This window comes from Mus caroli, unplaced genomic scaffold (genome assembly GCF_978045245.1).
Source record: "Mus caroli unplaced genomic scaffold, Mus_caroli_1 scaffold_4, whole genome shotgun sequence".
NCBI lineage: Eukaryota > Metazoa > Chordata > Mammalia > Rodentia > Muridae > Mus > Mus caroli.
The window spans coordinates 139,954,610-139,979,746 of record NW_028227259.1 but is presented as its reverse complement, the minus strand read 5'-3'; the positions used below and the strand labels follow the sequence as shown (position 1 = coordinate 139,979,746).

The 25,137-nt window shown below is 50.3% G+C and overlaps 2 protein-coding genes across 7 annotated transcripts in view; both read left to right on the top strand.

Annotated features, from left to right (window-relative positions):
- Styxl1 (serine/threonine/tyrosine interacting like 1) overlaps positions 1 to 13,197 on the top strand; it is a 33,275-nt gene extending 20,078 nt beyond the window's left edge. For all 6 annotated transcript variants that reach the window (XM_085837282.1, XM_085837279.1, XM_085837281.1 and 3 more), the window contains exons 5-9: positions 997 to 1,142; positions 2,916 to 3,061; positions 4,608 to 4,705; positions 6,012 to 6,124; positions 12,263 to 13,197. In XM_085837282.1, coding sequence (XP_085693408.1) covers positions 997 to 1,142; positions 2,916 to 3,061; positions 4,608 to 4,705; positions 6,012 to 6,124; positions 12,263 to 12,394 — 635 coding nt within the window. In that variant the 3' untranslated portion in view covers positions 12,395 to 13,197. The remainder of the gene's footprint in view (positions 1 to 996; positions 1,143 to 2,915; positions 3,062 to 4,607; positions 4,706 to 6,011; positions 6,125 to 12,262) is intronic.
- A 2,724-nt stretch (positions 13,198 to 15,921) lies between these two features.
- Positions 15,922 to 25,115, top strand: Tmem120a (transmembrane protein 120A). The gene is made up of 12 exons (XM_085837276.1): positions 15,922 to 16,131; positions 17,959 to 18,077; positions 18,278 to 18,394; positions 23,345 to 23,404; positions 23,577 to 23,672; positions 23,755 to 23,844; positions 23,937 to 24,002; positions 24,097 to 24,158; positions 24,253 to 24,345; positions 24,469 to 24,533; positions 24,639 to 24,707; positions 24,799 to 25,115. The coding sequence occupies exons 1-12, from the start codon at positions 16,051 to 16,053 to the stop codon at positions 24,910 to 24,912; spliced, it is 1,032 nt and encodes a 343-aa protein (XP_085693402.1). The 5' UTR covers positions 15,922 to 16,050; the 3' UTR covers positions 24,913 to 25,115.
- The last annotated feature ends 22 nt before the right edge of the window (positions 25,116 to 25,137 follow it).

Sequence of the window (25,137 nt, the reverse complement as noted above, 5' to 3'; positions counted from 1 at the left end):
AAAATTAAAAACTAACCCCAAACCAGGCATTAGTGGCACACACATTTAATCTGAGCACTTGGAAGGCAGACATAGGCAAACTTTTGATATCAAGGCCAGCCTGGTCTACAGAGGAAGTTCTAGGACAGCCAGAGCTACTGAGAGAAACTCTTGTCTCAAAAAACCAAAACCAAACAGACAATCCAAACCAAACCAAACCAAAACCTAACCCAAATGACACCCAACTGTAAGAAGAGCATCAAATAGTCTAGTGTAGAGAAAGCCATGGGGATTGTTCTGTGTTGAGGTGCATACTCCAGGAGAATGAGGACACAGCACACAAAGCTTGTGCTTCGTTCAGCACAGATGTCTCAACAAGCCAAAGAACAGGTGAGGCGAATGCAGTTCCTCCACAGAGTGGAATGATACTCAGCCATACGGGACTTGATGTGGGGCCGGAGAGATGGATGGCAGCTAAGCACCCATTTTGCTCTTGTAGAGGACCCACGTTCGGGTTCCAGAATCTATAGCTCTGGGGATCTTACTGTGCTGGGTGCCCTGTGCTGGATCCTATGGGCATCTGTACCCTGTGTACAAACTCACACATACACATAATTAAAAATAATAAACATTTGATGTTAGAGATATGGCTCAGTGATTGAGAGGACTGGTTGTTCTTCAGAGGACCTGGGTTTGATTCCCAGTGCCCAAATAGTTACTTACAATTGTCTATAGCTCCAGCTCTGGGTGATACCTACATTGCCTTCTGGCCTCTGCAGTCACTTCACACATGTGATACACAGACAAACATGCAGGCAAAACTACCATAAATATTTTTTTAAGATTTTAAAAACAAGGCTTCACTTGTTCTATCCTTGAGTCAGTTTTTTTCCCCCCTAATTGTATGTGCCCCTTAACTTGGGTTTCTGAGTAATTGCTTTCAGTGGAAGTGGCCATCCATTCTCACACTAGGCAAATGCTAAATAAATTTTGCACCTCTTTGGTTTCTGCCTGTAGAACTCTTACCTGGACCTGCTGTGGAATTTGGACAAATCCTCATTCACTTTACCCGCCAACCTGTCTATGTCCTCAGAGGGGGCTATGAATGCTTCTCTGGCATGTACCACTTCTTCCGGACTCAGAAGATCATCTGGATGCCCCAGGTGAGGCAGGAGAGTACTCATAAGCTTCTAGGAAGTGAGGCTGGAGACAGGTAAAGGGAGGCAAAGACAGAGGAGATGGGGAGAGAGGACATGGGAAGTGAGAGTGGAGATATAAGCCTGGGGCAACTGGTGGGGTTCAGTCCATGCCGACAGATTCCGAGCTAACACATTGTACTGGCTGGTTTAGTGTCAACTTGACACAGGCTGGAGTTATCACAGAGAAAGGAGCCTCCCTTGAGGAAATACCTCCAAGAGATCCAGCTAGCTATAAGGCATTTTCTCAATTAGTGATCAAAGGGGGAGGGCCCATTGTGGGTGGTGCCATCCCTGGACTGGTAGTCCTGGGTTCTATAAGAGAGCAGGCTGAGCAAGCCAGGGGAAGCAAGCCAGCAAGCAGCACCCCTCCATGGCCGCTGCATCAGCTCCTGCCTCCAAGTTCCTACCCTGTGTGAGTTCCTGTCCTGACTTCCTTGGTGATGAACAGCAGTGTGGACGTGGAAGCTGAATAAACTCTTTCCTCCCCAACTTGCTTCTTGGTTGTGATGTTTTGTGCAGGAATACAAACTCTTTAAAACACACATTGTCTTAGTTAGGGTTTTACTGCTGTGAACAGACACCATGACCAAGGCAACTCTTACAAGGACAACATTTAATTGGGGCTGGCTTATAGGTTTAGAGGTTCAGTCCATGATCATCAAGGCAAGAGCATGGCAGTGCCCAGGCAGGCATGGCACAGGAGGAGCTGAGAGTTCTACATCTTCATCTGAAGACTGCTAACAGAATATTGGCTTCCAGGCAGCTAGGATGAGGGTCTTAAAGCTCATACCCACAGTGACACACCTACTCCAACAAGGCCACACCTTCTAATAGTGCTACTCCCTGGGCCCTAGCATATACAAACCACTACACACAATATGGGGAGGCCAAACATAGGAACCATAGGTATGGTTTCTGTGTGAGGCAGTATGCTAAGTCAGACAGTGTACAGTTTGACTCTGAAATGTTCCCCCACATGTGTATGCTTTGAACACCTGTTCTCCAGTCAGAGTCCCTCCTCAGATGGCTGCAGAGCCTTTAGGAGGTGGGGCCTGGCTGGTGGAAGAAGGCTCTAGGGGTAGGTCTTAAACGTTATACTCATCCCTGGTTCTAGTGCTAACCCTGCTTCCTGCTCTGAGGCATGCAGCTTTCATCACTGCCTGGGCAGGGCCCCACCACACCTTCCCTACTGTGATGGATTAAAGTCTCTAAAACCAAGAGCCAGGAAAACCTCCTCCTCCTCAGTGTTCTGTACCTAGGATGCTGCTAGATTTCTTTTTTCTGATAACATTGTTTTATTTTGTGGCACACACATGTGAGTGCATGTGTGTGTGTGTGTGTGCGCGCACGCACGTGCATTCTCTTCTTCCAACATGTGGGGCCCAGGGATTGAACTCAAGTTGCTTGGCAGCAAGCACTAACCTCAAGTGGACAAGTTTTGGGTCACAGATTGTCAATTCTAACCTTTGCATGTATGGCCAGGTCCAGACAGGAGCCATGAGGGAAGTGGGTGTCATTGTGGACAGCCGTTTAGGTACTGGTGCTGCGGGTCAGTCCTGTTTACACACAGGCCTCTGGCGTCTCGTATGAGGCATCCATTCACGTGTGAACGTCTGCCTCACCATCTTGGGATTGCTCTCCTGAGCTTACCTGCAGAGCCACACCTCCAGAGATAAACCTCCCAATTATCTTTGGTGAGTGTACACCCACACCGGCCTTCTTTCTTCCCCATCCCAGGAACTGGATGCCTTCCAGCCATACCCAGTTGAGATACTTCCAGGCAGAGTCTACCTGGGCAAAATCAGTCAAGCCTGCAATGCTAAGATGCACAAGGACTTGAAAATTAAAGCACATGTCAATATTTCCATGGAGACAACACCCTAGTAAGTGAAGGTGATACTATTGTGTGTGTGTCACACACACATGCAGATATCTGTGCAGATGGAGGCCATATGTTAATATTGACCATCTTCCTCTGTCATTCTTCACTTGATTTTGTAAGAAAGGGTCTCTCACTGCACCTGGTGCTCATGGATTGAATAATCTGCCTAACCAGAAAGTTTGGAGATTTGTCTCTGTGACTCCAGCCCTAAGCTTCCAGATGTGTGCCCATTAACCCAGCTTGTGTGTGTGTGTGTGTGTGTGTGTGTGTGTGTGTGTGTGTGTGTGTGTGTGTTTGTATGGTAGGTCTTGTGGGCCAGGTCCTTATGCTGTGCAGCAGGAGTTTTGCTGCCTAGGCAGCGCCCTCTGCACAGGCTTCTGTTCTAGGTTAGAAGTCGCTTGTTTACAGGTTTCTGACTGCCGCAGTTTGTGACTGGTTTTGCCACAATAGTACTAGAGATTAAACCCAGGTCTCTCCCTCACTGGCCAAGTGCCCTTCTGGTGAGCCATGCCGCATTCCTTCATTAGAGGGTTCTAGCAGAATGCTCCAACCACACCACCAGCCCCTCACTGGCAAGTTCTAGGCTGATGTCTTATGTCAGACGTTCTCTGCGTGCACATGCATGTATGTAACTATCTGTGCAGGCCAGATGACTATCTCCAGTGTCATTCTGCACTAGCTAGCCACATTTATTTAAAAGACAGGATCTCTCACTGGCCTAGAATTCACCAAATAGGCTAGGCTGGCTGGCCAGTGAGACCAGAGACCAGAGATCTTCTTGCCTAGTGCTGGAATTCCAACTGTAGGCTACCTGCCTTTTTTTTTTTTTTTTTTTTTTTTTTTTTTTTGTAGGGGCTGGGAATCAAAGTCAGATCCTGATGCTTGCCTGGTAAAACACTTTATCAGCTGAGCCATTTTCCCAGCCCCCAGTACTATTTCTGCTAGTTCCTGTCCTCCTGATATCAGCCCCTAATAATTCCCTTCTGGGTTCTGTGCTGTGGGCTGTGGGCATTACACACTACACTACACTACACTACACTACACTACAGTAGGGCTGGCTGATCCACCATGTGTCGTGTGACTTTTCTGGGGAAATGTGGAGAAACATCTACTCACCCTGGATAGGACACTGGTGACAGAGTAAAAGAAAGGACACCACCACAAAAGTCCAACATAGAGAACCAATGAGCTTCCTGCGTTACTTAACAGGTGCATATGTGTAGGGAGGTGACTTATAGGGACATGAATGACTCAGAAGCAGCTGAGTCAGGATTCCTGATAGTTGGGACCCTGGAGCTTCCTATATGACTCACAGACAGCTCCTCAGGCCAGAGTCTCCTCTCACCTGCAGTTGTTACTACCTGTATAGCTTGGGGAAGGGCCTTGTAAATCTTGTAAGTTTCAGGAAGTTTCTGGGACTTACAAGTTGCTCATTCCTGAGCTTTGGAAGTTCCTTTTACTTCCTGAGCCTTAAGAAGCCTCCCTCCTGGAAGGAATGCTCCAGTAAAGAAGAAACAGATCCTCACCACTGTGCTGCATTCCTTCAGTTTTATAGGCAATGCAGATAAGCTCTTGCATATCAAGCTTGAGGATACTCCAGACTCCTTGCTTTTTAACTATTTCCGCCACATCTGTCACTTTATAGGTAAGGAGAATTTCCTGATGGGGAGTGTTCCACGTGTGTTGACAAGTCTTTCTCTGCTTGAGACCTCCAGGACTTGGGAAAGAGTATAAAATCTAGCACATTCAGCTGTTTAGAAGCCTCAGTCATATGTACATTAGCAGCTTAGAAGGAGTCCTCCCCCCAACCCCTGTGACAGGACTACACTGTATCTGATTGTCCCTTGGCTAAATGGCCATTCCTTCTGAGCTAGTCATACAGTGAAGACACTGGCCAAACATGAGTGCACCATGTTTGGGATGCCTGTTCCTCTGTGGGGTCTGGGGCCTCAGAAATGCTTCTCTTTCTACTTCTGTGCCCAGTGCTAGTCAGTAGAGTGGAGTAAGGGAAGGAGGGTCCCCCTAAACCCATCCAGCTTCGATTCCCATCATGCTTCACGTGTCTTTTTGGCTCTGCCCTGGCCTCCCACTTGCCATAGCAATGCCCATCCGCTGTTCAGTACAGATCTTTCGGTCATTCTCAGAATTTAGAGTTGACCAAAAGAAGCAAGATTGCTGAGTCAGGTCAGGGGTCTTGATGGCCAGCGTGGTACGAATATGGCCCCAGTGGCTAGAGGTGGGATAGTAGCCTCCCCTATCCTTCACTTGCCCACAGTTTACCACTTTCACTTTTTAAACTTTTTTTCTACTTGAGGTCTACAACCATGTAGAACACATGCTATAGGTAAGTGCTCTACCTCTAAGCCATGCCATAGCCCCTCCCTGGGGGATTCTAGGCAGGGGCTCTACCACTGAGCCACGCCCCCAGCCCCTCCCTGGAGGATTCTAGGCAGGGGCTCTACCACTGAGCCACGCCCCCAGCCCCTCCCTGGGGGATTCTAGGCAGGGGCTCTACCACTGAGCCACGCCCCCAGCCCCTCCCTGGGGGAATTCTAGGCAGGGGCTCTACCACTGAGCCACGCCCCCAGCCCCTCCCTGGGGGAATTCTAGGCAGGGGCTCTACCACTGAGCCACGCCCCCAGCCCCTCCCTGGGGGATTCTAGGCAGGGGCTCTACCACTGAGCCACGCCCCCAGCCCCTCACTGGGGGATTCTAGGCAGGGGCTCTACCACTGAGCCACACTTCTAGCCCCCACTGGGGAGATTGTAGGACTCACAATCCTCTTTCTTTTGACAGTGTCTCCCTGGGTTGCCTAGCCTGACCTTGAACTTTCAGTCTCTTTCTCCTCTTAGCCTCTAAACAGCCTGTGCTACTAGGCCTACAAGGATGGTCTCCTGATGGCCACCAAGGGTCCTAGTGCCATGCACAGCCCTTCTCTCTTCCTTTTGCAGAACTTCACCTCAGGCTCAACTCTGTCGTTCTGGTCTTCTCCACCCGGGGCATCAGCCGCAGCGTTGCTGCTGTGGTGGCCTTACTCATGCATTATAATGAGGAGACGCTGAAGGTAAGTGTCCTGGGGCTGGGGCTCCACTGTGACAGTGCTCACCTGGCTTGCAGAAGACTTGGGGTTGAAGCCAGACATGGTGGTTTGTTTACACCTTTAATCCCAGCACTCAAGAGGCAGCAGCAGGTGGATCTCCGTGAGTTTGAGGCCAGCCTGGTCTATAGAGTGAGTCCCAAGACAGCAAGGGCTACACAGAGAAATCCCATCTGAAGAAAAAAAAAAGTATTGTTCCCTGGGCAAGAATTGAACCATAAGCACCCTAGGAGGGGAGTCTAAGCTGGATCAGGTAGACTTCAGACTGCAGTACCGCCATACGGTCTTACCTTCAAGATAAGATGGAAAAGAATCAGGGAGGAGAAATCCAAAGTCTAGATGTCACTTAGACCACGGTGCTCAAGAGTAAGGTCCCTCTGCTGAGAACAGGAGCTTGAGAGCAGGGTGTCAGCCAGTCCAGGCTCTGGTGACAGGTCACCTGTATGGCCAGTATCTTAGTTGTTTACTTTTCTAACAAACAAATAACTAAAGAGATTTAGTATATTTTTAATTTTTTTCGAGACAGGGTTTCTTCATGTAGCCCTGGCTGTCCTGGAACTCACTCTGTAGACCAGGCTGGCCTCGAACTTAGAAATCTGCCTGCCTCTGCCTCCCAAGTGCTGGGATTAAAGACGTGTGCCACCACTGCCCAGCTTAGTTCTAAATCTAAAGAGATTTATTTTATTTTTAATTCTCTCTCCCTGTCTCAGTCTGTTTCTGTTTCTCTGTGTCTGCCTGTCTGTCTCTTTGTGTGTGTTTGTGTATGTGTATGCATGTCTATGTGTGCGTTTATCAGATCGCCTGGAGCTGGAGTTAGAGGCACCTAGGAGCTAGCCCTCTGCAGTAGCAGCTTAGACTGCTCTTGGTGCTGAGCAGTATCTCCAACCCTGAGCTTCTTTTTCTGTTGTTCTGATAAAACACTCTACAAAAGCAGCTAAAGAGAGAACGGGCTTATTCTAGCTCATGGTTCCAGGTTGGAATCCATAATGGTGGGGAAGTAAAGGCAGCAGGAGCTTGAAGCAGCTGGTCGCATTGTATCACTGTGAGAAAGCAGAGTGACAGATGCATGCTACATCATGCTCACTGACAGATGTGGGCTGCAGCTGTGCTCATTTTCTCTGTTTTCTACAGTCTAGGGTCCCAGCCAGGGGATGGTCCTGCCCACCAGAGAAAATGAGTCTCCCTTCATCCGACCACAGAATCAAGACAATTCCCCACAGACATACCCGCAGGCCAACCTATTCTAGACAGTCCCTCATGGGGACTCCCTTCTGGGTGACTCCAAAGCCTTAGCTTAGAACTGAAATTAACACCCACAGGCCACAGTCCCCAAGTTTAATTTGGGTTTGTCCCAGGGAGAATTTCATGGAACCACAGAATTGCTGGGCCTCAGCCAATTCTCCCTCCCTCCCTCCCTCCCTCCCTCCCTCCCTCCCTCCTTCTCCCTTGCTTCCTTCCTACCTTCCTTCCTTGAAAGCAGAGGAACAGAAAAGCAGGAGCTTGTATAGCAAGCTCAGGGGGAGCCATGACAGACGTCAGGCTGGAGCACGTCCTGGCATTTCCATGATAAACTTTGCTAGTCACACACAGCCTGCTTGCAGGCTCGGAGGGCGTGAACAGAATCTAAAGCACCTCCAGATTTCAACCTGGGGCGTGTGGCTGAGTGGCAGAGCACTTGCCTAGAAATCCCCAGTGGGGTTGTGGCTCAGTGCAGGAGAACTTAGATATCCCCCAAAGAGGGCCTGCAGGAGGAGCTCAGTGCTCTTTGCTAGAATTCTCCTGTAAGCAGCAATAGTGCACTTGCCTGGAATCCATAAGGCCCTGAGTTTGATCCCCACCTATCACTAGGAAGATAAAACAAAACCCCAAAAGCTTTTGAGCCATCCAACTGTGACAGTTTCAGTCCTTCTGACCACGTCACAGTAGAGTCTGAGGCTTCCAGCCCTGGCCAGTTGGGATGAGGGTAAAGTGAGCCTCTGGCTTGGCTCCTTTCCTAGCTAAGTTAGGGCCTGAAGAGTGTGTTCAGCCCTTGCTGCCTGCTCTGCTTGTCCCTGCAAGTGGTAGATGCTGGGTCCCTGAGGTCCAGGTAAGCCTGGACTCTGGAGGAACCCTGGCACTTGTGTTTGCAGTAGCCATCTATAATAGGGTCTTACTGCTGTGAACAGACACCATGACCAAGGCAAGTCTTATAAAACACATTTAATTGGGGCTGGCTTACAGATTCAGAGGTTCTATCCATTATTAGCAAGGTGAGAGCATGGCAGTATCCAGGCAGGCATGGCACAGGAGGAGCTGAGAGTTCTACGTCTTCATCCAAAGGCTGCTAGTGGAAGACTGACTTCCAGGCAACTAGGGTGAGGGTCTTAAACCCACACCCACAGTGACACACCTACTCCATCACACCTATTCCAACAAGGCCACACCTCCAAATGGTGCCACTCCCTGGTCCAAGAATATACAAACCATCACACCATCTTTGTCCTCTTTGGGAAGTCCCAGTACTGGCACTCTTCCCAGAGATGCCTTCTAGAGCTTCAGCTGCCTTTGCTGTCACTAGGAATGCTTGCTTCTCACTTGCCCGGCAGTTGGCTCGCCAGCACAGCCTTGCCTGGGCTTGACCACAGGAGAGTGACATGGAGCTGTTGTGTTGGGGCAGGCTCTGTGTCTGTGCAGTGGGCATGTTGAACCCTCTGATATCTGTGCTCATTAAGGATCTATAGAGAGGCAGCTGACAAGGTGACTAAGTCTGCTTGCCGGTAAGCCTGGCTACCTGGGTTTAATACCTGGAACCTAGGTAGCCCTGTAGGAGAGACCTGACTTAACAGTTGGCCTCCACAAGTGGATACTGGTATGTGTACCCCACCTTATATATAGCATGAACACCCTATATATAAAACACGATAATAAGGAAATTAATGAATTAATTCATTCATTCAAGACAGGGTTTCTCTCTGTAACCTTGACTGTCCTGGAACTCACTCTGTAGACCAGGCTGGCCTTGAACTCAGAGATTCGCCTGCCTCTACCTCTTGAGTGCTGGGATTAAAGGCGTGTACCACCACCACCCAACTGCTTATTTTTATTTTATGTGTATTGGTGTTTCTCTACTTGTGTTTTGTGCATAACATGCATGCAGTGTCCTCAGAGGGGAGAAGAGGGAGTCATACCCACTTGTGAGCCACTGTATCAGTGCCAGGAATTGAACCTGGGGCCTCTGGAAGAGCATCAAGTGCTCTAAACCTCAAAGCCATCTCTATAGTCCCCATTTGCTGCCCCTGTTTTTAAAGATAGGGTTCACTATGTTGCATAAATTTTACTATATAGTTCATAGTGGCTAGGATCTCGCTATATAACCAGGTCCATCTGCAGTTGGCTATACAACTCAGGCTTGCAGGGAACTCATGATTGTAACCCAGGCTAGAACTCACAATCCTTCTCCCCAGCCCCTCCTCCTGAGTGTTGGGGGTGTAGCCTTGTCTCCCTGGCCCTGGCCCTGGCCCTTTCTGTTCTTTATATATAATGACACATTCACAGTGTCACCTTGCAGCTTAGATACTGTTATGTTCCCTAGCTTTTTTGCAGCTGTGCTAAGTGTGGGTGCTGTCCCTGGGCTGCACAGTCAGATAGTATAGCTGGGACCCAAAGCCCAAGGAAGGCCCAGGCTCAACACCCAAAGGGCCCCAAAAGGTAGCAGGAAGAACATGGCCTTGTAGCCATAAGACCAGAGCCTGCTGACCCTCATCAAGTGTGCCCTGGCAGGTGCATCACATTTCTGTCCCAGGTTAGACAGGCAAACTTGGTCTAACACTTTCAACCTAGGGTGTGTGGTTCAGATCCACCTGTCTCCAGCTCCCCGGTGCTGGGAGTAAAGTAAGTGGGAGGAAGTAGTGACTTCCTAGGATTAACTCAAGACCTCATGCTTTGAAGGCAATGCTTTAGAGCAGGCTTCTTCCCTCCCTCCCTCCCTCCCTCCCTCCCTCCCTCCCTCCCTCCTCCATTCCCCTTCTTCCTTTCTTTTCTTTTCTTTTCTTTTCTTTTCTTTTCTCTTTTCCTTTCCCTTTTCTTTTCTCTTTCTTTCTTTCTTTCTTTCTTTCTTTCTTTCTTTCTTTCTTTCTTTCTTTCTTTCTTTCTTTCTTTCTTTCTTTCTTTCTTCCTGAGACAGGGTTTCTCTGTGTAGCTCTGGCTATCCTGGAACTCACTCTGTAGACCAAGCTGGCCTCAAACTCACAGAGATCCTCCTGCATCTTCCCCCTGAGTGCTTAAAGGAGATTAAAAGCATACACTGCCGCTGCCTGGCTTCTCTCTTTCTTAGTGTGTATGTGTCTGTACTTCACTGTATATATATGTATCATGTGTGTGCAGGTGCTGGTGGAAGCCAAAAGCATCAGGTCTGAAGGCTTCCTTGTATCACAAGGGATGGGGCCGTGTGGGTGCTGGGAAGTGATCCTGAGTCCTCAGGAAGAGCAGTGTGTGCTGTTAATCGCTGAGCTATTTCTCCAAGCCTTTGATTTCTTGTTGCATTCGTCATCATTGCCTCCTCCTCCTCCTCTTATTCCTCCTCCTCCTCTTATTCCTCCTCCTCTTCTTTCCTTCTTCTCTTCCTCCTTCTATTGTTTATCATTAACACATAGTTGCACAATGAACAGTTGCGTATTGAATTTATTATTCTACAGTTTTGCTGTGTTTATTAGCTCTAGTGTGTGTGTGGGGGAGGGGGGGTTGTGTGCACATGAGTGCAGTTGCCCTCAGAAGCCAGAAGAAGTCATTATATCTTCTGGAGCTGGAGGTAAAGGAGCTTGTGAGCTGCCTGGTGTGGGTGCTGGGAACCAAACTCAAGTCCTCTGCAGTACATGATCTTAATCTCGGAGGCATCGCTCTAGCACGTAAGATATCATTTTGCCTTTCTATTCTCCCTGTCTATAGCCCAGATGAAGGCTAGCTATGCACCCTCATTCATATAGTGACAGATCTGAACTATATTGTGTGTGCAGTACCTGCAGGAAGCCAGCTTTGCCTTTCCCTCTTCGGAGAACTGCCCGTGGTTCTTGTTATCTCTCCAGAGATTCAACCAGTCTCAAAATCATTTTCTTTTTAGATTTATTTATTTATTATATGTAAGTACACTGTAGCTGTCTTCAGACACTCCAGAAGACAGAGTCAGATCTCGTTATGGATGGTTGTGAGCCACCATGTGGTTGCTGGGATTTGAACTCCGGACCTTCAGAAGAACAGTCGGGTGCTCTTACCCACCGAGCCATCTCACCAGCCCCCTCAACCAGTCTCAATGCAAACCTTTGTTGCCGCTGCTGTGTGTCTCAGGTCAGCCTGGAGTTGACCTGCCCACGCACGGAGCGTGAGTGTGTTGTCTCATAGGAGCCGTGGAAGACAGAGTCAAAGCTGAGGAGCTCGGCCATGGCCCAGCCTGTGTCCAGGGCTCCCTGCCCTGATGACTTCACCCAGCCTGCTATTCTATCCATGCTTAAATTATTTTTCCCCTTTGTTCCTTTGAATGTGTGTGTCTGTGTGTGTGTTCACGTTTGTGTATGTATTCATACGTACAGAGTCAGTCCTCTTCTCGTACCATAGGCATCACTAGAGTGAAACTTAGATCATCAGGCCTGGGGCCCCACCTTCTCCTCTCTTCTCTTCTCCTCTTCCTGCCCTTCCTCCCCTCCCCTTTCCTCCTCCCTCCCCCTCTTTTCTCTTCTCTTCTCTTCTCTTCTCTTCTCTTCTCTTCTCTTCTCTTCTCTTCTCTTCTTTTCTTTTCTTTTCTAGACATGGTCTAGAACTCCACAATTAAGCTAGGCAAGTAGGCCTGTGAGCCCCAGGAGTCCCCCTGCCTCTACTTCCCCAGCACTAGGATTACAAGTGTGACCACAGCCAGCTTTTGTCTATGGGTCCTGGGGACTGGACTTGGCTCCCCATGCTTGCTCCAAAAGCACATTACCAAATGAACTCCCACCCTAGCCCCTGCATCTGCATCTAGTCCTAAGCCATCATGTGGGCTTCTGGGTAGGTGTCTCCTGTCCCCCTGAGCTGGCTATGATCTGGTCTGGAAGCGTCCCAACACCTGTCCTGAAGCCTTCCTTATCTCTGCATTCACAGAGGTCCTGGGCCCATGTGAAGAAATGCAAAACCAACATGCGTCCGAATCGGGCCTTGGTGGCTCAGCTGCTGGAGTGGGAGAAAGTCCTCCATGGGGAATATCTCACAGACATCTCCGAGCCTATCTACTGACCTTTGCCTGGAATGCAGCTATGGTCACTGAGGAGTCTTGGTTGGGACTTTGGGGGACTGGAGGAGCTCGGTTTGCACTTGGAGTCTCCTGGAGAAGACCTTTGTGCTGCCTGGAGGTTCATATCTGCATCTTAAGACTGGTTTTGTTGTTGTTGTTGTTGTTCTCCAATACTGAGGATTGAACCTAGAGCAGTGGTTCTCAGCCTTCCACACACTGCGACCCTTTAATACAGTTTCTCATGTGGTGACCTGTCCCGAGCCGCAGGACGGTGAATGAGGACTGGGGAATCACCTGGAAGAGAATGGGGAAACAAGAAACGCAAAGAATGGACAGCAAGTCAAAATCTGATCAAGCTGACAGATTTTATTTTTTCCAGGAAGGTTTTATACCCAAATAGAAGCATGATATGGGGAGGGGGATGATGTAGAGTCGCTTTGTTTCTGGGGGAATGCACCTGTTCCCAAAAGCAGGATTTTGGCTGGGTACAGAAAGAACAGAACAGGTTGCTAGGTACCTATCCACTAAAATCTATAGCTATTTGTTCTGCCTGACTTTAAGATCTATCGCTGTTTGTTCTCCACTGGGCTAGTTCTTTCCCACAGAGGTCTCAACTAAGCTAGGACTTTTCCACTAAGGCCAAGACTTTGTAAGTAAGCACTTATGGCTGACAAGGCAGTTAACATTCAAGCACAGTTGCTCCCAACAGTGACCCCCAAACACAAAATTATTTCACTGCTACTTCATAACTAATTTTCCTACCATTATAAATTGTAATATAAATATCTGTGTTTTCTGATGGTGTCAGAAGACCCCTGTGAAAAGATCATTTAACCCCTAAAGGTGTCAGGGTCCACAGGTTGCAAGCCACGGACTGAGAGCTTTGCATGCTAGGCAAGCCCGCCCTCTATCACTGAGCTACGGGCTTAGCCTTTTGTTTTTTGAGATAAGGTTTCATATAGACTGGCATGGCCTCAAACTCTGTAGCTGAAAGGATTTAAATCCACTCTTCTGCTCCCAGCTCTCCAGTGCTGAGACTATAGTGTATACCACTACTTGGTTTATCTGGTGTTGGGGATGGAGCCAGGGCTTCCTGCGTGCTGGTCAGGCACTCCACCAACTGAACCACACACCTAGCCCTGCTCTGGGTCTCTTCTAATCCATTTTGTACACCTTTAGAGTTTATTTTAGATTTATTTGTTTTATGTATATAGATGTCTTGCCTGCATCTCTGGTTATGTATCACCATACAGACATACAGATGTCAGAAAGGGGCATTGCATCACTTGGAACTGGAGTTACAGATGGTTGTGAGCCGCCGGTGTTTGCTGGGAACCAAACCTGGATCCTCTGGAAAAGTGGCCAGTGCTCTGAACCACTGAGTCATCTCTCTACCTTATTATGTACCTTTGGCCACCCTCAGCCCTGCTGCTTTCTTGCCTCTTATCTGAGTGCTGGGATTCCATGTGTTCCACTATGACTGGCCTTCTCAGGCCCTGTCCACTCAGCAGAGCAGAACCCCTTTTCCTTCTGGCTCCTCAGGCACCTCCATACCTGGAGGCGAGCTGCACTGAGCCTACTGCAGTCCTGGCGCAGCTGTGGCACACTCTGAGGACCTTCACTCTGGAGGTTACCCATGTGAGGGGGTGGGAGGTGGGGAGGGGTACTCAGCGATGCTTATGTTGCCAGTCCTGCTATGCTTTGTGTTGTGACTAGCTGTCACCGTGTCTATCCCAGGGTGCAGGTCCTCCCACCCAGCCTTAGGGATGCTCCAAACTTCAGAGGCCCTAAAATGGGGGGTCTTTGCCACATTCCCAGAGCCAGAGCTCTGACCACCGCCTCTGAGTCCCTGTGTACAGACTCTGTCCCCAGCTCACTGTGAAGGAGACGCTCTGGCGCTCCCACCACACACTCCCAGGTTTAATTTTTCTTTTCTTTTCCTTTTCTCTTGAGACAGAGTCTCGTGTAGCCCAGGATATCCTGGAAGTCCCTATGTAGCTGAGGATGACCTTGAACTTCTGATTCTCTTGTCTCTTTCTTCCAATTGCTAGGAATACAGGCCTGTACCACCACACCAAGTTTGTGGTACTAGGAAGCAAACCCAAGCCTACCTGCAAGTAGGCATTTGCCAACTGAGCCACATCCCAACCCCCCCAAATTCCACAACATCTTCCATATTTTTGTTACACCATATTTAAAATTTTGCATTGTGCCTTGCTTGCATGCACTTCTTTTTTTGCCTGCATATATGTCTATGCACCACATATGTGGGCCTGGTACCAGTGAAGGCCAGAGATGGGTATTGGATCGCCAGGGACTGGAGTGACAGATGGTTGTGAACTACTATGTAGACCTAGGCATTGAAGCCAGGTCCTCTGTAAGAGCAGCCAGTGCTCATAAGTGCTGAGCTTCTCTTCAGCTTTATTCTAGATGTCTAGGCGTGCCATGGTACCTGTGTGGACGTCAGAGAACACGTTGCTGAAACCGATTCTATTTTCACAACGTGGGTCCTGGGATCAAACTGAGGTCACCAGACTTGACCACAAGCACTCTTATCTGCTGAGCCACCTGATGGGCCACAAGTCCCAAAAGCACTTCCTCAGACTCAGAACAAGTCCAGGTGAAGGCGCTTACAAGGGGACTGATGAAGAATGTAGGGTGTCATGTGGGTGGTAGGTAGAGTGCGTGCGTGTCCTTGGTGAGGGTGACCAGGAACTTCTGATCCTTCCGCCTGCACCTTCCAAATGTTTGCATCACTGGCATGCGCCTCTGCATCTGATCCCCCCACCTCTACCCCTCCCAGACAGGGTTTCTCTGTGTAGCCCTGGCTGTCCTGGAACTCACTCTGTAGACCAGGCTGGCCTCGAACTCAGAGATCCGCCTGCCTATGCCTTCCAAGTACTGGGATTAAAGGCGTGTGCTGCCTTTAACCACTGCCCCGCACTGCATCTGATGTATTGTGTGGTGCTTGGGTGAATTGCCCTCTGAGCAATTCCAGCATGCTGGGCAAGTTCTATAAGGAGTCTGTAACTTGAGCCCCACTGGTAAGGCTTCAGAAGGGACACGGTGGGAAGTTTAGGAGAGGCAGCCTAAAAGTTAAGGACGGAGGAGAGCTTGGAGGACTCAGGGCCAGGAAAGGAGTATCTATAAAAGCTGAGAAACGAAGGCTGTCCCTAGAGAGGCGCAGCTTCTCAAGGACAAAAGTGTATGCAGAGTATGAGGTGGCTCAAGCTTTTAATCTCTGCACGCGGCGAGTCAGAGGCAGGGGGATTTCTTGGTTCCAGACCAGGCAGGGCTACATAGTGAGACACTATCTAAAAATTTCAAAGTGTTAGAAGCACGTGTCTTCTTGGTTTGTGAGTGGTCCGAGGAAGGCGACTTTTCGGGTAAAAATGCTGGCCGCCCAGCTCTGGTCTCAAGTCGAGGAGACGCCCTGCGGGCCTATGTCCCCGCCCAGCTCTCGTCCCTGGCTCTGATTGGCTGCTCCTAGGGGCGGGGCTCACGCGCAGATTACGCCGGGCCTTTTCCCGTTGGCAGTCACGGCGGCGCGAGCCCGGAAGCGGACGGGGGCGGTGGCGGAGGCTTCTCCGGCCGGCCGGGGTTGCAGCTCCGTCCTCCCCACTCGCGGTTCCCCGCGGCCCGTGGCGTGGACAAAGACATGCAGTCCCCGCCCCCGGACCCGCTGGGCGACTGCCTGCGCAACTGGGAGGATCTGCAGCAGGACTTCCAAGGTATCCAGGTGAGCGTCCCTGCGGCCATCCAAGCCCCGAGCCACGTCTCTGTCTCGGGGACAAGGGTCAGGCAGTACTAGGTCACACATAAGGCAGCTCGGAGGGGTCAGGGGTCGAGACTCTCCCCTACTTTTCTTCTTAAACGTCTGATGGGAGCCCCGATTGCCCGCGCGTCCCCGGTGTGCCTGGGCGGGATCCCTCTGTACCGGGATATCTCGACTTTGTGCAAAGGCCTTGAAAACTGGTCAGGACTCTTCTGTTGCCCCTCCCCCTGCACTGCTACCCGATCTGGGACCCAGTCCCCTTCCTAGAGAGCAGTCACCCGAGGCAGAACCCAACGGGGCCCAGCCTTTTGGGTCAATTACCCTGCAAACTTGCAGCCGGACAACGCCTTCCCCGCCCTTGGCTAACTCTGCTGAACGCCGCAGGGAAGCAAGTTTAGGTAAAATTCGGGCCTGGTTGGGGAAATCTCAGCCATCTGAGACGGAGGGACAGCGCCCACCTAGGGACAAGAAGAGGCCCAGAACATGTGGCTCTTTCTTGTAGGGAGAGGTGGGCGGGGCAGACTATACCAGGACCTCCTGGATTGGTAGAGCGACCATTGGAAAACCTCCCATCCCAGGATGGGGTTGTTTGTGGCCACTCTGTCTCCATACCAGAGAGAAGGAAGCCAGTGCTTCCGGGAAGGCTGTCACTGGGCAGAGGTGGCACATGCTAGAGTTTGAGGAGGATGCGGCAGCTTATTTTGGCATGAGAAACAGACCTAAATAGTGGAGCCTGGCTAATAGGAGACTAGGTTAGACCTTTGCCTCTATTGGACTGTTGCCTAGCCTCATGTGTCCAGGTTTCCCCAGAATGCTGGCACTAGAACTCTCCCTAGAGACTTACACAGCTCCTTGTCTCCCAGTTTTGCCATCACCACTATGACCACAGCCCCTGCCTTGATTTCCCCACACTGCCCCTTGCCCTTCGTTTAGGCTGCAACTTGCAAGGCTCACCCACCAGGGCAAAGTACTTGGGGAAGCTTTGGACCAAAGGTGCTTGCAGGAGGGGAGTGGATGGGAGGGACTGGCCGTAGGGCGGGAAGCCTGACGACCTTTAACCTGAGATGAAACATCAGGAATGCCTGGGTAGAAGGCAGCATGGCTATCCCTGATTTCCATTCTTTCAGGCTGGGTAGGTAGGAGGATCTGAGAAAGGAAGGGGTGAGTTTAGGCAGCCCCTTTGAGAGCAGCAGTTCTCAGCCTGTGGGTCACGACCCCTCCAGGGAGATTGGATTACCTTTTCACAGGGGTCACCTAAATAGCAGAATTACAGATAGGAAATAGCAATGAAAACAATTTTGTGGTTGGGTGGGTCAGCACAGCATGAGGACTGTATTAAAGGGTTGCAGTGTTAGGAAGGTTGAGAACCACTGGGCTAGAGTCCACTTAGAATCCAGACGCCTGCCCGAGCTGGGGACAACTGACCTGTTGTTGAGGACATGTACCACGGAGGGTCTGAGATTACAGGAAGAAGCCTAGCTCCTGGCTTGCCTCAGGAGTGGAGCAATCTCTGGGAGGTCCCTGGGCAAGCACAGAAAGTTTGACCTCGCCGGGCGTGGTGGTGCACGCCTTTAATCCCAGCACTTGGGAGGCAGAGGCAGGTGGATTTCTTAGTTCGAGGCCAGCCTGGTCTACAAAGTGAGTTCCAGGACAGCCAGGGCTACACAGAGAAACCCTGTCTCGAAAAACCAAAAAAAAAAAAAAAAAAAAAAAGAAAGTTCGACCTCTGAGAGAGCCAGTTCCCTGCCGGGGCAGTTCTCCAGTAAAGCCACCACCTCCTCCTCATGCTAGGAAACACATCGCCTGTATCGCCTCAAGCTAGAGGAGCTGACCAAACTCCAGGTCAACTGTACAAACTCCATCACACGGCAGAAGAAGCGGCTCCAGGAGCTGGCCTTGGTGCTGAAAAAGTGAGGGGGGTGTGATGGCTTGCTGGGGGTGGGTGATTGACGTGGGGAGGGACTTTTCTGCTGGGCTTCCCCTGGCATGGCTCTTCTATCCTTCCTCCCTGGGTTTTGTTCCTTTTCTCTGTCCCAAAGGGTTCCCACAGGGGTTCCTGCAGGACTGGGGCTCTCCCACCTGCCCTGCCTGACTCCTGCCATACTCCCAGATGCAGACCCTCTCTCCCATCCGAGTCCATGGAGGCTGCACAGGAGCTGGAAAACCAGATGAAAGAGCGCCAAGGCCTCTTCTTCGACATGGAAGCCTATCTGCCTAAGAAGAACGGGTGAGCCCCTTCTTCTTCCAGCTCCAGGGATGTGACACCCTAGCCTGTCTCTCAGTCATTCAGTCAGTAAAGGAGGACATATTGATGGCCCGGCTGTCTGACAGCTCACTGTAGTAGGAACTTCAAGGGAAGTGTTCAGGGAACTGGGGCCTCAGCAATGGACATCTAACCACACACCAGGGCTAGACACAGCTTCCCAGTGTAGCCTAAGTCATCTCCAGAGGTAAAGAATGAGCTAGCTCACGCCTGTGGTCCTACTACCCTGGAAGCTTAGGCAGGAGGATGGAGAGAGGCCAAGGTCCTCTTTGACTACATAGTGAGTTCAAAGTTAGCCTGGTCAGCGTAGTGTGTTTCAGGCAACCAAGGCTAAATAATAAGATGCTCTTCCAAAAACAAAACAAAACAAAACAAAAACACCACCATCAACAACAACAAAACCAAAGAGTCTAGAGAGATGGCTTAATGGTTAAGATCACTAACTGCTCCCCTAAGGGACCAGGGTTCAATTCCCAGCACTTACCTGGTAGTTTACGAGTCTGTAACTTCATTTCCAGAGGATCTGATACCACCTTCTGGCCTCCGTGGGCATCAGGCACACAGACATACTTGCAAGCAAAACACCCATATAAAAATAAAATAAAAACCAAAAACTAAATCAAGGGCTGACTTAGCTGACTTGACCTTAGAGTGCTGGCAAAACGTGACCGATGCCCTGGGTGGCAGGGCTGGGTCTGTGTGGGGAGTGAGTTTGTGTCCTAGATAGTTTTTATGTCAAGCTAGTGTCATCTGAGGAGGGCGCTTCAATTGACAAAATGCCTCCATAAGACCAGGCTGTAGGCAAGCCTGTTAATGAGTGATTGGGGGAGGGCACAGCCCATTGAGGGTGGTGCCATCACTGGGCTGGTGGTCTTTTCTATAAGAAAGCAGGCTGAGCAAGCCAGGGGAAGCAAGCCAGTAAGCAGCCCCCTCCATGGCCTCAGCATCAGCTCCTGCCTCCAGGTTCCCTTACAGTTTGAGCTCTTGCCTTGGCTTCTCTCAGTGGACATGTTCAGCATATGTAAGCGGAATGAACCATTTCCTCCTCGAGTTCTATCTGGCCATGGTGTTTCATCAGAGCAGTAGTAACCCTGACTAAGTAAAATTGGTACCAGGCTAGTCAGGTGTTGCTGTGGCAGACCTGAGTGTGTTGTTTGGGGGACTTTGGAACTTTGGGCTAGAAAGTCACTGGCTGCTGAGAGCTCAGAGGATTGTTCTGTTGGAGGATAATATTGAGAGAGCAGTGCAGGCAATGAGGCCTGGCTTGGGAAGTTCAGAGGGAAGTTTTAAGATTCTGTTGTGAGTGTTGGCTGTTTACATTTAAGGTTCTGTGGTTCTGGTCAGCTGGGGCTGAAGAATTAGCAGCGATTAAGAAGAAACCAGAACCTGGGTGCTGGTGGCGCATGCCTTTTGTCCTGGCACTCAGGAGACAGAGGCAGGTGGATCTCTGAGTTCAAGGCCAGCCTGGTCTAAAGAGTGAGCTTCAAGACAGCCAGGACTACACAGAAAAATCCTGACTCAAAAAGCAAAACAAAAATAAATGAAATAGCCAGGCAGTGGTGGCACACGCCTTTAATCCTAGCACTTGGGAGGCAGAGGCAGGTGGATTTCTGAGTTCAAGGCCAGCCTGGTCTACAAAGTGAGTTCCAGGACAGCCAGGGCTACACAGAGAAACCCTGTCTTGAAAAACCAAAACAAACAACAACAACAACAACAAAACCAAAATAATAATAAGAAACCAGCATTATTCACTATTGAGGTGAAATCTTTGAGGAAGTGTCTCCTTAGAATCTGTGTTGGATCCAGAGGTGGCTAACATTGTCTCTCGTGCTGGCAGATAAACTTGGTTATGTAGAAGAGTGGTACTGAAGCCGGGCATGGTGGTGCACGCCTTTAATCCCAGCACTCGGGAAGCAGAGGCAGGCAGATTTCTGAGTTCGAGGCCAGCCTGGTCTACAAAGTGAGTTCCAGGACAGCCAGGGCTATACAGAGAAACCCTGTCTCGAAAAAACAAAAAAAAAAAAAAAAAAAAAAAAAAAGTGGTACTGGTTTTGAAGGCATAAAGGATCATGGGAAGGACCTGAGACTTGGTACTATGAGAGGCCAGTAGAGTCTTGAAACTTTACAAGGTAAAGTTTCAGTAGTTGACCCCAGGATTGAAGGAGTCATGGAGAGAAGTTGAGGCTTGGCATCCTAAAGGGAGCCTGGCATAGGCTGTTGGTGAAAGTGCTGCCCAGTTGCTTCAGGAGACCCCAGCATTTTGGAAGTGTCCATGGGATGATCACCAAGGACAGGCCCACCCAGTGGAGCTGGCCTGAGCAGAGGAGATGTGGGCTGAAGAGGGTGGAGCCAGAGAAGGAACCCAGGCCCTTCAGGGGGGCTCAGAAAAAAGAGTCATAAACACTGGATACTGAGTTGTTTACACAGCTAGAATTTGGCCTGCTTTTGTTCAGAGTTTTCCTATGTCCTGGTTCTTCCCTCGTAAGTATTTATTTTGATTTTATAGGAGTACACAGTAGAGAGACTTTGACAGAAATTTTGGAGTTTTACAGAGACTTTAGTCTTTAAAAAGAATTTTGTAGGTTTTTTTGTTTGTTTGTTTTGTTTTGTTTGTTTGTTTGCTTGTTTTGAGACAGGGTTTCTTTGTGTACTTTGGCTGTCCTGGAACTCACTCTGTAGACCAGGCTGGCCTCGAACTCAGAAATCCACCTGCCTCTGCCTCCCGAGTGCTGGGATTAAAGGCGTGTGCCACCACTGTCCGGCCTCTGTGTAGCTCTTAATGTTCTGGAACTCCCTCTGTAGATCAGGCTGGCCTCAAACTCAGAAATCTCTTGCTTGCCTTTGCCTCCCTAAGTCCCTGAGTGCTGGCTGGGATTAAAGTCATGGGCCGCCACCCTCCAGCAGGACTTTGTAATTTTTTAGAGACTGAACTTTTAAAATGTTTGAGTTTGTAAAGTCTACCAATTCCAAGTTTGGTAATGTGTTTTATGTTGTGATATCTATTAATACGAGATTTGGGATGACCAGGAAACAAAAGGTTATCGTTAAATAGTGTTGAATGTCAAGCTGACAAGGGGTGACTAGATTTAGTCAACTTGACACAAACTAGAGTCATCTAAAAGGAGGGACCATGAACTGAGAATGCCTCTGTAAGATCAGGCTGTGGGGACAAACCTGTGGAGCATTTTCCTAGCGTTTGATGGTGGAGGCCACGCCCGCTGTGGGCGGGGCCAGCCCTGGGGCGGTGGCCCTGGTTCTATAAGAAAGCAGGCTGAGTAGGTGATCCGGAGCAAGCCAGTAAGCCTCATCCCTCCCTGGTCTCTGTATCAGCTCCTGCCTTGTTTTAGTTCCTGTCTTGGCTTTCTTCGATGAACTGAAATCCAGGATTGGTCATCCAAATAAACGGTGTCTCCTCCCCAAGTTGCTTTTGATCGTGCTGTTTCATCACCGCCATGTTAGGTCAGAGACGCTGGGAAGAGGCTCACGGGCTTCCAACCTCCTTTGCAGCCTCCGGCATCTCTCTGCTATCTATGCTCTGAGGCCCGAATGGGAGCAAGAAGCCCTTCTGGGTGCAGCTGCTTACTAAAGGACACAGCGTTGCTTACACCCTGGAGTGGCTCTGCCTGAGGACAGATGGGCTTTATCAGTAAGAGGGGTAGATGTACAAGTAGCTTGGTTTTGTTTGTTGAGTTTGGTGGTCTCCTTTTTAGGGTCTATTGTAGCCCAGGCTAGCCTCAACTCTGGTCCTCCTGCCTCAATTTCCCAAGTCCTGGGATTACAGGTGTTACAGGTGTGAGTCTATGTGGTGCTAGGTAGCACTCTTACCAGCTGAGCCATCCTCAGCCTGGAGTTTTGAAGAGAGGCCACTGAGGTGGGAACGAGGTGGCTATGTATGGGACACACTGAAGGGCACTCTGTGCTGAGTTTCTTGAGGTTGAAAAAGCGAAGAATAAGCTGGGCAGTGGTGGTGCATGCCTCTAATCCCAGCACAGACACATACACATTAAGAAAGGGAAGCTAGGTGGTGCTGCGACACACTTTTAATCCAGCAGAGCCATGTGGATTTCTGAGTTTGAGGCCAGACTGGTCTGCAGTGGAGTTCCAGAACAGCCAAGGTTACACAGGGAAACCCTGTCTCGAAAAAACAAAAAAATCAAAACAAGACAAGGAAAACAGGGGGCTGGTGAGATGGCTCAGTGGGTAAGAGCACTTGACTGCTCTTCTAAAGTTCTGAAGTTCAAATCCCAGCAACCACATGGTGGCTCACAACCACCTGTAATGAGATCTGACGCCCTCTTCTGGAGTGTCTGAAGACAGCTACAGTATACTTACATATAATAAAAATAAATAAATCTTTAAAAAAAAAATTGTGCCGGGAGTGGTGGCGCACGCCTTTAATCCCAGCACTCTGGAGGCAGAGGCAGGCGGATTTCTGAGTTCGAGGCCAGCCTGGTCTACAAAGTGAGTGCCAGGACAGCCAGGGCTACACAGAGAAACCCTGTCTCAAAAAACTAAAAAAAAAAAAAAAAAAAAAAAAAAAAAAAAAAAAAATTGTGTCCACATTTAAAAAAAAAAAAAGACAAGGAAAACAACAAACAGCAATGGAGCCCGTCTCCTGCGATGCCAACTCCCCATGCCCAGACCCAAGTCTGGGATATGGGGATAGTTTCTCCCAGAGGACCACACGGCTAGGGCTCTCAAGGTGCCAACAGAGGGAGGTCCCAGGCAAAACACTTCAGGGCTAGCGACACTGTTTACCCGGAGGGAGGGCAGGATTCAGGAGCAGGCAGGATGTGTAGTTGCTCAGTGGCGCCCCCTGGAGTTTAGAGCAGTATAGCATGGCCGCAGGGACACTGCAAGCTCTGGACTGTGCTCTTTGTTCCTCTGTCACCGAGGCCTCTCTCTGTCCCTTAGGTTGTACCTGAGTCTGGTTCTGGGGAATGTCAACGTGACACTTCTGAGCAAGCAGGCTAAGTATGTGGAGGTCGTTGCCAAGGGCTGGGTCTCCCCCAGGCTTCCATCCGCCTCTACCCTGACTTGGGTTGGTGTGGTCTTGGTTTCTGGGTCCAATTCTCCAGGCTGGTCTGTGACCTTCCCCTGCCTCAGGCGGCCTGCCCATGAACGCGCGCGTCCCTCTCCCCACCAGGTTCGCTTACAAAGACGAGTACGAGAAATTCAAGCTCTACCTCACCATCATCCTCATCGTCATCTCCTTCACCTGCCGCTTCCTGCTCAACTCCAGGTGAGGGTCTCGGTCTCGGTCTGGGTTGGGACAGTGTCAGGGGCCAGGCTCTGGTATCAGTTCTTTGTTCCCCACTCCCCAGGGTGACGGACGCAGCCTTCAACTTCCTGCTGGTCTGGTATTACTGCACGCTGACCATCCGGGAGAGCATCCTTATCAACAATGGTTCCAGGTGCGCGTGCGCAGCAGGGCGGGTCGTGCCACGCCTCGTGCTCTCTGTGGGGTCCGGTCCCGCAGGAGTATCTAACAGATGCCCTCTTACAGGATCAAAGGCTGGTGGGTTTTCCATCATTATGTGTCCACATTCCTGTCAGGAGTCATGCTGACCTGGTGAGTGACCCAGACCTCAGCTGGTAGGGGAATGGCGTGAGGCGGAAGATCCGGGCCTTATGCCTCCCTTCCTCTGATTCCTCCCGAAATGTAGGCCAGATGGACTCATGTACCAGAAGTTCCGGAACCAGTTCCTGTCTTTCTCCATGTACCAGAGTGAGTTCCCTTGCTGGGGAGGGGACAAGGGGGCAGAGAAGCTGCGGCCTGGAGCGGGTCTAACATGCTCAGCGTGCTGCTTTGTGTCACCTAGGCTTTGTGCAATTCCTGCAGTATTACTATCAGAGCGGGTGCCTGTACCGCCTGCGAGCCCTGGGCGAGCGACACACGATGGATCTCACCGTAGGTGAGTCAGTTGGCCCTGTTGTGCAGCCGTGGGGAAATGGGGGAGCAGGGCTTTCCTGAGGAAGGTACCCACCCAATCCTTCCAGCCTAGCCACTACCTCTGCTTTTTTAATACCCGCCACAGAGGGCTTTCAGTCCTGGATGTGGAGAGGCCTCACCTTCCTGCTTCCGTTCCTCTTCTTTGGACACGTAAGTCACACCCGGGTGTCCTCATCCACCCCTTGGGTGTCCACCTCTGGCTCGAGCCCCACTGAACACGACACTTACTGAGCAGACTCTGTCTGTCCTTTACAGTTCTGGCAGCTCTTTAATGCGCTGACATTGTTTAACTTGGCCCGGGACCCCGAGTGCAAGGAGTGGCAGGTGAGCCAGGGGTCCGGAAGGGATGGATGTGCTAGAGGTCCCATTTAGACCTTGACTGTCCTGACCTTGGCCTTCCTTCCCTACCCTGCAGGTGCTCATGTGTGGCCTCCCCTTCCTCCTCCTCTTCCTCGGCAATTTCTTCACCACCCTCCGAGTGGTGCATCAGAAGTTTCACAGCCAGCAGCACGGGAACAAGAAGGACTAAGCTAGATCTGATGCCAGCCCCAAAGGGGCTTTTTGACCTGTGTGCCAGGTGGGGCAGCAGGTTGGGGTTACCCCTTGTGTAGGGGGTTCCCTTCTGTGCCCCCTGGGCTTTGTGGGCTCTGTGGGCCCTGAGGAAGGCCTGGGCCTGGAGCCCAGCTTGCAGGATTCGGGCTCTAGGCCTCAATAAAGGAAGAGAGGCATGGACTGATGGACTGTGGATGTGTTT